We start from the raw sequence: 11,688 nt of genomic DNA, 5'->3' as shown, positions 1-11,688 counted from the left end.
TCCCTTTAAGGTTTCTTTTTTCCCTGCTTGCTGCAGATACTGGCACAGAAGCAAGAAAATGATTGTGCTTTTTACTGCCTGAGCCCTCCAGACAGATATAAACAAGCGGGAACCAGACCTGGCTTTGGAGGCAGATGAAATCAGAGTGAACAAGACCACTGGGCTGGGAGGCACAGAAATAGGGCAGCCTTGCTGTGCAGCGAAGCCTGGCAAAGTCTCCCGCACCCCCGCCTCCCAGCCAGCCCCAGGCTCCCTGGAGGCGCTGCCTGGTGACGGAGATGCGGAAAGAGCAGAAAATGTCCCCTTTGTGGGTGAGGGCAGTGGCCAGGGGCTGCTGGCCCCTTCCAGAAGCTGCCTGCTGGCCACTCCAGCTAATGGCAAAGCGTGAGTGGGGAACAGCCTGTGCATCAGCCTGATGGCTCCCAGGGGAGGCAGCAGCCCATACCCCTGCTCCACTGCCCCCCCAGCCCGTTGACCCCACACTGCCTGGGGTGAAGCTGGGAGCCCGCAGGGCCGGTGCGAGCCCCGGGGCTCGGCTCAGCCGTGGGCCGCGGCGAGCCGGGTCTGGAGCAGGGCGCGGGGCAGAGGGCGAGAGGCTCCGTCCCCGCGGGGGCCGCTCGGACGTGGGGGCCGCAGAGCCGCGCCCGGAGGTCGGTCTGTCTGTCTGCCGGCCTCGTCCCCCGCTGTCCCCCAGTGCCGGGATCGCGCCTACCCTTTCGGGGCTCCCGCCGCCGCCCCCCCCGCAAGCCCCCGCTGGTGACTCGGGGGGAGCAGCACAGCCTGGGGGGCGCGGGGCGGTCTGAGGATGCTGATGGCGGGGGATGCTGGGGTGGCCGCGGGCCCAGGATGGCGGGGGGGGGTGGCGGGGGATGCGCTGCCAGCCCGGGGAGGGGGGGGGGGGGAGGGCGGGGGATGCGCCGGCGGGCCGGGGGGGGCGGCGGAGCGCTCGCACCATGACATCAGCGCGGCGCGGCCCCGGGGGAGCGGGCGGGCGGGGGGGCGGGAGCCGGCGCGGCAGCGGAGCGGCAGCAGCGGAGCGGTGCGGAGCGCGGCCCCGGGCATGCTCCCGGAGCCCAAGTATGACCGCTTCCGCGACGAGCCGCTGACCGCCCCCATGCCGTCGCCGGCCCCCGCGCCTTGCCCCGCGGCGGGCGAGGAGCCCGAGCCCGGCACCACCTTCTGCGCGCTGCTGCCGCGGATGCCGCAGTGGAAGTTCCCCGGCCCCGCCGGCTTCCTCGGCCGCGGCCCCGCCGGCGCCGGCCGGGAGCTCTCCGCGCCGGCCCGGGCGGGCGGCGCCGCGGCCGCGGGGGCCCCCTCGGCGCTGGCCGCCGTGCTGGGCGCCTGCGAACCGCTCTGCGCCGCGCCCTGCTCGCTGCCGGCCGGCGGGCGGCCGCGGGGGGCGGCGGGGACGGCGGGGCGGGCGGCGCGGGCGGAGGCGGCCCGGCCGGGCGGGGAGGAGTGGAGCCGCAAGGGCAGCTTCATCCGCAAGCCGGCGCAGGGCTGGCTGCACCCCGACGAGCGGGTGCTGGGGCCCGGCGTCTCCTACATCGTCCGGGTAAGTCCCGAGCCCGAAGCCCGAGCCCGGCCCGCACCGGCGCGGGAGGGCGCTGAGCCCCCCGGACCCACACGTGTCCGTGTCCGGGGCTCGGCGAGTCTCGCCGCTCCTCCCGACGGCTGCGGGCAGAGCCCGCGGCTCGGGTCCTCCGTGTCCCCCAGCCCCGGCTGCCCCGGGGCAGGCTCTGCCGCCGAGGCAGGACTGCGGCCGCATCCCCAGGCTCCCGCGGGCGCTGCCCTGGGGCCGCCGCCGCCCGAGCCCACGGTGCCGAGCGCGGCCGTGACAGCGGCCGAGGGGACGCGGTGGGGGCCCGGCCTGGAGGGTGTCCTGGGCAGCCACCCCCGGCACACGCAGCCTGCGGCCGCTTCGCCCCATCACGGGCAGCCCGGCCCCGTTACTGCCCGCGTTGTCTGGCGCGGCCTGGGAGGGACGGCGCGGCGTCCCGAACCGGCCTGGGACGGGGTGGGGGCCGGGGGGGGCTTTCTGGGCTGGGGAACCAGCCTCGGGACCCAGCAGCAGTCAGCCCCTACGAGGGCATCGCAAGCCATAGCGCGCGGATGAGTTTGTCGGGTCTCAGCGTGGGGGCTGGGCGTGCTATGGGGCATTTTGGGGTGGGGGGCGAAAGGGTGCCGTGTGGTCGCTGGAGCTGGCGTGGAAGGGGCCCTTCTCACTGACGCCTGGCTCCTCCTCTCCTCTCCATCGCCTGCCCTGGGCTGGTGGTGGTGGCCGGAGGAGGCTGCTCTGACCGTGTCCCGTCCCCCCCGCAGTACATGGGGTGCATCGAGGTGCTGCGCTCCATGAGGTCCCTCGACTTCAACACCCGGACACAGGTCACCAGGTACGGCCCTGCGGTCCCGCTCTCCTGCACCCCAGTGCCATCCGGAGCCCCCATCGGCCCTGGGTGCACCCCCTCCCCAGGGCCCTAGGGGGGGGGGGGGGGCACACGGGGCCAGGGTCTGGGGGGGCTCTGCCCCACGGGATCCACCCTGCATGCAGGGACACGGACGAAGGGCACTGCTGCGGATCGATGGGTGGAAAGAGGAGAAGGGAGGTGGCCCTGGCTGGGATTACATACCGCGGGCCATGACGTGGGGCAGCGCTGCGGGGAGGCTGCAGTGCCCCGGGCTGTGGGGGTTGATGCCCCCAGACCCTGCAGAGCCGTGGGCAGGGGAGGCAGCTGGGAAGGGGCCGGGGGTCTGCAGCAGTAACCCGGCTGGGGGTCGTGGCTTGCAGGGAAGCCATCAACAGACTGTACGAGGCAGTGCCGGGCGTCAAGGGCATCTGGAAGAAGAAGGTGAGTTTCCACCCAGCCTGTCCCTCCTTGGGCTCCTTCCTGGGGTGAGCCGGGGCTGCAGGACAGGGTGCTGGGGGCGCCTGCCTGGTTTGCAGAGCAGAGTCTGGGGTCTCTTGGGGCACCCCTCTTTGCCTTCTTCACCCCAGGAAACCTGGTCCTGGTGGGCTGCATCGCCCCCACAGTCCTCTCCCCCCGTCAGGCTCCCAACAAAGCCCTCTTCTCCATCCTGGGCAAGAGCAACCTTCGCTTTGCTGGCATGAGCATCGCTGTCAACATCTCCGTTGATGGGTTGAACCTCATGATCCCCACCACGCGCCAGGTGAGGACTGTCCCCAGGGACACGGCCCTGCCACCTCCCAGACCTCTGCCTCCTGCCGTGAACCAGGGGGGCTGGCGGCCCCCAAGCTAAACCTCCCTGTGGGCCATGTACCCCCCCACAGATCATCGCCAACCACCACATGCAATCCATCTCCTTCGCCTCTGGTGGGGACACGGTGAGGCACACGCATCTCAGCCCTCCCCTGGCTGCGGTCCCTCGGGGGCAGCGGGGATGGGGGCTGCCTGTCCCACGGCTGAGCCGAATTGCGGGGCAGCCTGGTCCCAGGGCAGGATGCAGGGCCGGGGCCGAGGCCGAGCCGGTCCCATCGTCCCGGCCCCCCAGCCCTGCTCCCTGCACCGCAGCGGGACGCGGGTCCTGAGCTCCCCCTGTGCCCCCAGGACACCACGGACTATGTCGCCTACGTCGCCAAGGACCCCATCAACCAGAGAGGTGACGCTGGCCCCCACGCCTGGGAGCTCTGTGGAGGAGGCAGGATGCACGGGGGGGATGAAGGCTGGAGGAGGGGATCCCTCATGGGGAGCACGAGGGGTGGCTCAGGGTGGTCCCAGAGGGGTGGTGGGAGTGCAGGGGAAACACTCGGGCCGTTCATCTGTCTGTCCGCAGCCTGCCACATCCTGGAGTGCTGCGAGGGGCTGGCGCAGAGCGTCATCAGCACGGTGGGACAGGCCTTCGAGCTGCGCTTCAAGCAGTACCTGCACAGCCCCCCCAAGGTGGTGGTACCCCCAGACAGGTAGGGGAGCAGGGGCCCCGCTGCAGCCCCACAGCCCCTGTCCTGGGCACGTCCCCTGGCTGGGGGTTGCTCTGGGAGCCCCCATCCCTGCCGGGCGTGGGGAGGGCTCTGAGCCCGGCAGGGCGTCCCCAGCTCACCCGACCCCGCTGCAGGGCACTGGGTGCAGAGGAATCAGCCTGGGGAGAGGATGAAGAGGTGGCCGAGCACGATTACTACAACAGCATCCCGGGGAAGGAGCCACCCCCGGGGGGGCTGATCGACTCCCGGCTCCGGCACGGCACAATCCTGGGCCACGTCCGCACTCAGCCCTCCGGCTCCGGCCCCCCCAGCCAGGTGAGCCCCTGGGGCCGCTGTCAGTCCTGCTGTGGGGGTCCCAGGCAGGCCCCCACCCGACGCCCTCACTGTCTCCTCTCCCCAGGGCAGCTTTGCAGCCAGGCGAGACCAGAGCAGCCAGCCAGGGCCACCCTGGGACCTGGAGAGCCAGGGTGGGTACCACCGCGGGGGAGCCCCGGGAACCGTGAGTGAGGGTCCCCGCGGCTCTGCGCTGCCTGGGCTGGCAGTGATGCCCGGTTCTCGCAGGCCAGCCCTGCGACGGGTACCTGGAGGCGGACGGCCACCCCCTGGGCCCACGGGACTACGAGGAGCACATGTATGTGAACACGCAGAGCCTGGACGCCTGGGAGCCAGAGGCAGCAGCTCGCGGGGCGCTGGAGGAGAGCCCCAAAAAGGACCTCTTTGATATGAGTAAGCCGCCGCACTGGGGGGTGTCTGGCACAGAACCTGCTGCAGGGGGTCCAAGCCATGCCGGTGGGCTGCCCAGCCACATGCAACAGCTCTGGCGGTGCCTGCGCTGGCTGAGCCCAGAGCAGTGACGTGCTGAGCGCTGGGGGCCGTGAGCCGGGGCCCATCCTTGCCGGGGCAGCAGGGCCGTGCTCGCGGCAGGGCTGCAGGTGGGCACCCCGTCTGCCTGCCCTGCCTGGCCACGTGGAGGGGGCAGCTGTGCCAGGGCAGGGGGGCACCGACCCTCCGTGCCTGGGCACAGCATCATGCCCGGGACGGCTGTGGTGCAGCAGGATCCAGCCCAGAATTGGGTCTGGCTGTAACCTGGGGTCCTGCTGCCACTGCTTGGACTGGCCCCCACCGCACCCCAGCCCTGCTTTGTGCCTGGGGGGGGGGGTGCGTGACATCCTGCACCCCCTGGCTCCTGCAGGACCGTTCGAGGATGCCCTGAAGCTCCATGAGTGCATTGCCGGAGGTGGCACCAGCCCCCCCATCGAGGACCAGTGGCCGAGCCCCCCCACGCGGAAGGCCCCCATCGCCCCCACGGAGGAGCAGCTCAGGCGGGAGCCGTGGTACCACGGGAAGATGAGCCGGCGGGACGCTGAGAGGCTCCTGCAGATGGACGGGGACTTCCTGGTGCGGGACAGCCTCACCAACCCGGGGCAGTACGTGCTGACCGGCATGCACAGCGGGCAGCCCAAGCACCTGCTGCTGGTGGATCCTGAGGGAGTGGTAAGGGCAGGGCACGGGATGGGCGATGGGGGACGGGGGGTGAGGGCGGGGTGGAGAGGGATGCTGGAGGACACGGGCTGCAGGGGTGGGCAGGCGTCAGGGGTCGCATGGGGAACCTGCGCAGGAGGCAGCTCTCCTGGGTTCAGGACTGCTGTGCCCCCCGGCCCCCAGGTGAGGACCAAGGACGTGCTGTTTGAGAGCATCAGCCACCTCATCAGCCACCACCGGCAGAACGAGCAGCCCATCGTGGCCGCGGAGAGCGAGCTGCACCTCCGCCAGGTTGTCCGGAGGAAGCAGTGATGCCGGAGGGTACGTGAGCCCCCGACCCACTCCCCTGGCACCGGACTCGCCCCAGCTCTGGGGCAAAGCCGGGGCCCGTCTGCGCTCCCCTCCTCCGATTGTGCCTGGCCTCTGGGGAAGGCAAAGGCCCCCCCCAACATGCCAGGGTCAGGTTCCCTATCCCCCTCCCCAGCGTGGCCCCACGGTCCCTGGCCCCGAAGGGCCCCCCCACATTACTGCCTCCCCTCCATCGTCTGCATGGGGCCCCTTGCCCAGCTGGACATGAAGATGTTTATTCCACGCGTGCAGGTGAAATGGTGCCAGGGTGGGAGCCCGTGGGTGGCCTCACCAAGAGGTGTGGAGCCCAAATTCGGCTCGGGCAGCGCTGCCTGCTCCTGCCTGGGGCTGCCCGCGGCTCACCCCAGCAATGGGAGGGGGCCCGGGCGGGCATCGCTGTGGGGCTGCCCTGTCCCCCTCCTGCCTGGGGGCCCTGCCTGCACAGGGCTGTGTGCACCCAGCCCCTGGTACTGCCAGCCCCCGCTGCCCAGCGCTGCTGCCGCTGGGGCCGGCTCCATCTCGGTGCAAGGAATTGGTCTCTGGATGATGATAGAGCAAATGGGGTCTAGGCTGGTGCCAGGAGCCTCATCCCAGGGCTCCCAGGGTGGGATGGGGTGAGCAGCCTTGGCGTGTGCATGCACGCGTGTGTGCATATCTGTGTGCGTGCATAGGTATGTGAGGGGCAGCTGGGAGGACCAGCCCCTTCCCCATAGGGCTGTGCCTCTCGCCCAGTGTTGCTGCTCAGGACCCAGCTCCCTGCCTTGGTTCCCCCTCTCTGCCAGGACATTCAGGGGGTGCCCCCATCCATGGGGTCTTCTGTCAGTGTGGGTTGTAGCCCCCGGCTTGGCTCTGCCCATGGGGCTGGGCACAATGTCTCTTGGAGGCCAGTGGTGCTGGATCTCCCTGTCGGTCCCACATTTCCAGCTGGATTCTCCCCAGGAGTGACTGCCACGTGAGGCTCCCGGCGGCCCCGAGCCCCCGCAGCCCTTCCCAGGCCGGGGCCAGGATGAAGCTGCTGCGGGGAAGGTGCGTGGCAGAGGCAAGCTCCTGGCACTGGCTCATGAGGCCAGGGCTGCCAGGAGGAGAGGCGGCCCCTGGCCCCTGGGGGACCCCCCGGCCGGCTCGGGGCTTCGGCAGGTTTTTATGGCATACACGGCCCCTTCTCCACTGTGTCTGGCACTCGGCACGGGTTCGTGGTTTGGAATACGTTTCTAATTAAACCTGGAAATAAGCAAGGTGCCCGGGTTGTTCGTGCTGCCCCTGGGCATGGTGCTGGGATGGGGCTGCCGCTGCCGGATCCTGTGCCCAGGGACTCGGGCATGCAGATGGTGCCAGGACGGCATCTCCATCACCACCAGTTCCTGGTCAGTCTCACGATGGCAGTGGCAGCATGCCCTGTCCTGGCTGGTCACGCTTGTCTCTCTCCCCTCCCCGGTCACCCTGTCCCCCCTTCTGCACGTGAGTTACCCCCTGTCCCCCCCAGCTCTGGAGGGGGCTAGAGCACCCAGGGCTTGACCCTGCGGTGCTGGTCCTGCACGGCATCTCCTCCTTGCACCCGGCATCTCCTTGCCCTGCCTGCTTCTGCTGCCTGCAGGCTCACCTCCCACTTCTACCCCGGGCAGGATGCGGCCACCCGCCTCCAAGCCTCTTGGCGAGGCCTCCTCTGGCTCTTGCCGCAGCCAGGCTGGCACCGAGCAGCCTGGAGCCAAGTTGTCACCCGTTAATGAACAGGGTGTCCAGCAGAGCGAGAGCCCTGTAGTGGGCCTGGCCGCAGCTCCTGGCTGTGCGGCATGGCCGGCAGGTAGAAAAGGCACATGGCGGGAATCGGCGGAGGCAGGAGAAGGCTGCCCCAGTGCTGCTCGAGCCCGGCAGCGGGAGGCTTTCCATGCCAGCAGTGTGGCTGGGCTGTGAACCGCCGGGCACGCGCACCGGGTGGGCAGCAGCCCCAGTGCTGGCTGGCTCCGGGGTCCTACCCCAGGCAGGTGCTGGTGGCCTGTCCGGCTCTGCCCCACGTGCCTGGTGCTGCCGCTGTGCTGCTGGCACCCGCCTTGCAGAGCGGGGTCACCCCGGCACCCTCTGCCCCTCGCTGGGGACAACCCCTCCTGGGACGGAGCTGCCGGGTGCTTCCTGACTCAATGAATAAAATAAGCCCCTAAATAAAGCCCAGTAATGCATGTGTCATTTTCCATTGATAGTTGAATACCTACAGGGACATGGTGCTTCCATCTCAGCTGCTATTTTTTGTCATGTAGTAATGCGTCTGCAAAGATAATTGCGCTGTTCCCTCAATAGCAGAGGCAGGAAAAGGCAGCGACAGCCCAGATTTTCTTCTTTTCACTGCTGGAGAACAAGCCCACGCCTTTCACTGGCTGCTGCTGGCTCTGCCCTGGCCCCTTGGCCCCGGGGATGCGGCCATGAGGTGCCTGAAGGGCTGGTGGGGTATTTATTTTAGGGGTTTAACCGCTTTGGTTGAAGCTGGTGTGCAGTGCCAACGGCGCAGGGGGCTCTGCCCCCCCCGCCTCCGCCCCAGGTTGTAGGACTACTGCGTGGAGACACGGGGACCCTCCTCGAGAGGGTCCTGCTGTGGGCAGCACCCCACGGCCACCCGGCATGAGGGCAGGACCCTGCAGGGGAAGGCAGGCTGGGAGCCATGCGGCAGTTCTTGAAACAAAAAAAAACAGTTAAAACAAATATGAGGCCTTGATTGAGTTAAGAATGGACATGAATAATGCAGTCAGAGCACCAGGGAGTGCTCCTATCTGAAATTGGATTTCTTTCCACATGCTCTGCACCCAGTGCAGCTCTGCTCCGGGCTGGTCCTGGCTGGGCTGAGGGCGAGTGAGGAGAGCGCCCAGGGGAGCCTGCGGCTGGATGACGGTGGAGCGAAGCGGATAGTGGCACATGCGCCGAAACCGGCAGTGGCTGCTGGTGTGTTTTGAGTAGCCATCTGTAGGCTCCAGAGTTAACGCCGGGCTGAAGGGGAGAGCTACTGGCCTCTCAGCACTGCTCCTTCAGCCCATGTGATGATGGGGAGGCCGAGATGTTTGGGGAAGGTTTGGAAGCCACAAAAGAGCAGCTGCAGAGGGACGTGGCCTCCTTGCTCTCCCAGGGCTGTGGGGATCTCGCTGGCCAACCGTCCCTCTGTTTCCAATCGTGCTGACAACAAACACTGCCCAGTTCAGTTTTCCTGGACAGAGGATAAGAGTCTCTGACATTGGCAGAGCAAGTTTCATGGAAAGAACTAACCAGTTGGGTAAGAAATTTGTGCAGCATTGCCCTGGAGGGGCTGCGGCAGGGACTCAGCCCATGCCCCGGGATCCCGGGGTCCTGGTGCCAGCTCCTTCCCCTCCTGGGCCTTTCTCCTTCCCAGCTTCCAGCAGGTGGTAGCACGCTGCCAGCTCCGCCAGCCCCGTCCCCAGCCCTGCCAGCGTCCCCAGCCCCGGCAGTGTCCACAGCCAGGCGTCGCTCACCCATGGTGCCATGCCCAGGCCTTGCCAGGCACCACATGCCTCTGGCAGCCTCCAGCCCAGCATGAGGGACCCCTGTCCACCTCACCCAGCCCTTGTCTGGCTCCCCGTCATGCTGCCTGAGGAAGTGGCTCTGGAGCCCTGAGAGCTGACCCCTCCTGGCATCCCGTGCTGCCTGATCCGCGGAGAGCCCTGGATGAGGGGGAGGCCGGCAAGAAAAGGCACCCCTCCTGGCTCCATGTTGCTGGGTGCCGAGCGAGAGTCCAGAGCCCATTTTAGAGGCCCTGGAAACCTTGTTTTCTGCTGGCCCTGTGAGCGTTTGTTCTCTGCCTGTTTCTGTTTTGGGTCTGGCAGCTCCCAGCGCACGCAGTGGCTGTGGCAGCACAGTGCCGCAGGCGAGTGCTGGTCTCTGGCAGCCCCGTGCCGGCAATGGGGCTGGCTGCAGCCCCTGCCTGCACTGCCGGGAAGGGATGTCCCCAGCACAGCCCATGTCCCCAAGGTGCCAGAGATGCGAGCACCCATGCCAGCTCCTGCCGTGAGCACAGGGTCTCTCCTGCCGTCCCTTCAGTGGGAACTGGGGGATTCTGGACCTCAGCATCACTGCCTGACTGCTGCAACTCCTCTCCTGCCTCAAACCTTGAAGCCCTGCCCCAAGCTGAGCCCAGGCAAGCTCAGTGCAGGAAGCTCCAAGCACCCTGCTCCCCTCCATGTCCCAGAGACAGCTGGCGCTGAGCCGAGCGGGCAGGCCTGGCCCAGCTCCAGCGTTCTTTGTTATCTCAAGGGAACCCAACCATTTCTGCACCTTGTTAACCCGCTGTTGTGCCAGGGCGGGGAGGAAAAGCAAACACCAGTCTTTGTTCACCAGCCTCCCCTTCCTGTGAGCCTCGTTTTCCTCTCCTGAGCTCCATCTGTCCTCTTCCCCCACCATGGGACCCAGGACTCAGCACCCTTGCAGTGCAGTGCCCAGTGTCCAGGCAGGACACCACTGTCCCCCTTCCCCACTGCCACCCGCAAGACATCCCTGCCCAGATCCCTCCAGGTCCTGGCTGGTTCCTGATCCCCACACGCCCTGTTCGGAGGGTCCCAGCACCTTTTCCCAGGTCTGCTCCTGTGCCAGCGAGGGGCAGCTGTGCCAAAGGGCCCACTGCCAGTGAGGGTCTGCAGTTGGCCTGAGCCAGTGCTCCTGGCCAGGCAGAGCAATGTGCCAAGAAAATCCATAAATCAGCGTGCTCGCCCTGCCAGGGACCACCCGCTCGCTGCTGGGAGAGGCCTGGGCATGGCAGACGGAGGGCACTTGGCAAAACTGGGGGGGGTGCAGGGAGAGGGGAGGGCAATTCGCTTCCAGAGAGGGAGGAGGGTTGTTCCCCCAGGACCTGGGGACCTTCTCTCCTGCCACCTTTCCCAGGCGCTGGCAGAGCTGGCTGCTGGCCCTCAGTCTAGCTCGGCACGGCCGGCTGGCTCTTTTTATCAGCTCCGAGTCAGGATGCAGAGGGAGCTGAGACCTCCCACCTCTCGCGGTTGCTGCCTGGTTGCAGCAGCCCCTGCCGAAGGAGCTCACCATGCCCGGCTCTCCTTCCTGGCGATTATTCCCAGCCCTGCACTGCTGTGAGATGACGGCGCCTTCCCTGCAGCCTGACGGCATCCACAGGGCAGCAGCCAGGAAGGAACAGCTGCCGGCCCCTGTCCGTGCCACCATCCTGCTTGGTGCATCCCTGTCCCCAAGGCTATAAATCCATGTGGTACCTGGGCTGGGGCCGATCACGCTGGTTTGAGCCTCCTGCCCCGCTCCTGCCCCCCCGCGGCACCGGGGCCTGCAGTGATGCTCCGTGGATCCTCCTGACGTTTTGCCCCTGGTGCCTCCAGCACCACCTGGGCCGTATCCTGCCCCAGCACTGTCCCCGCCAGGTGCCAGTGAGACGTGTGACATGTGGCGCTGTCTCCCCCGACTCCTCCAGCCACGATACTAAACCACTTAACGCACTCGGGGAGTCCTTGAGCTCCAAGCCCCCTCAAGTGCTGTTGGCTTTGTCCAGCACTTTGACGAGCTCCAGAGCTCGGAGGGGAGAGCGGGCTGTGCTCGGGGGGGGGAGGGAACGGCTCCGTCCCGCTGGCCTCGGCCCCCGGTCGCGCTCAGGGCGGGAGGGCGCTGGGGGGGCCACGGGGCTGCTGCCGTCCCGCTCCCGCCCTCATCCCGGCTCAGGGCCCCCGCTCTCCCGGTCCCATCCCAGCCCCGGCGCTCCCGTGGGCAGGTGGCCGGTTGTCCCGGGGCCGGGTCCCCGCATCCACCGAGCATCAGCACGCCGGGGCCGCTCGGCCCGGCTCGGTCCCGGTCCCGGTCCCGGTCCCGGTCCCGGTCCCGGTCCGGCCGGGCGCGGCGCGGCACGGCGCGGGGAAATGCGGGGGCGCCGCGCTCGGAGGATTACGGCGGCGGCGCGGGGAAGGAGCGGGGCCGTC

The 11,688-nt window shown here is 68.2% G+C and overlaps 1 protein-coding gene across 4 annotated transcripts; it reads left to right on the top strand.

Annotated features, from left to right (window-relative positions):
- Window positions 1-1,000: 1,000 nt before the first annotated feature.
- Window positions 1,001-7,002, top strand: SHC2 (SHC adaptor protein 2). Of its 4 annotated transcripts, none has more exons than XM_052802212.1 (13): window positions 1,001-1,555; window positions 2,323-2,393; window positions 2,789-2,849; window positions 3,049-3,168; window positions 3,290-3,343; window positions 3,567-3,618; window positions 3,793-3,919; window positions 4,072-4,252; window positions 4,338-4,404; window positions 4,499-4,663; window positions 5,130-5,431; window positions 5,603-5,740; window positions 6,707-7,002. In XM_052802212.1, exons 1-12 carry the CDS (start codon window positions 1,061-1,063, stop codon window positions 5,729-5,731), a joined length of 1,824 nt encoding a protein of 607 aa, XP_052658172.1. In that variant the 5' UTR covers window positions 1,001-1,060; the 3' UTR covers window positions 5,732-5,740; window positions 6,707-7,002. The 4 variants fall into 4 exon arrangements, with proteins under 4 accessions (XP_052658172.1, XP_052658173.1, XP_052658171.1 ...); XM_052802213.1 differs by having other exon boundaries at window positions 6,692-7,002; XM_052802211.1 differs by having other exon boundaries at window positions 6,550-7,002.
- The last annotated feature ends 4,686 nt before the right edge of the window (window positions 7,003-11,688 follow it).

The sequence above is a fragment of the Harpia harpyja genome, chromosome 11, assembly GCF_026419915.1.
Source record: "Harpia harpyja isolate bHarHar1 chromosome 11, bHarHar1 primary haplotype, whole genome shotgun sequence".
Lineage (NCBI taxonomy): Eukaryota > Metazoa > Chordata > Aves > Accipitriformes > Accipitridae > Harpia > Harpia harpyja.
This window is presented reverse-complemented; position numbering and strand designations above follow the sequence as displayed.

Coding starts and splice junctions, on each gene's coding strand:
- SHC2 (XM_052802212.1), top strand. CDS start 1,061: ATGCTCCCGGAGCCCAAGTATGACCGCTTCCGCGACGAGCCGCTGACC. Junction 1,556..2,322: donor GCGTCTCCTACATCGTCCGG/GTAAGTCCCGAG, acceptor TCCCCCCCGCAG/TACATGGGGTGCATCGAGGT. Junction 4,253..4,337: donor GCTCCGGCCCCCCCAGCCAG/GTGAGCCCCTGG, acceptor TCCTCTCCCCAG/GGCAGCTTTGCAGCCAGGCG.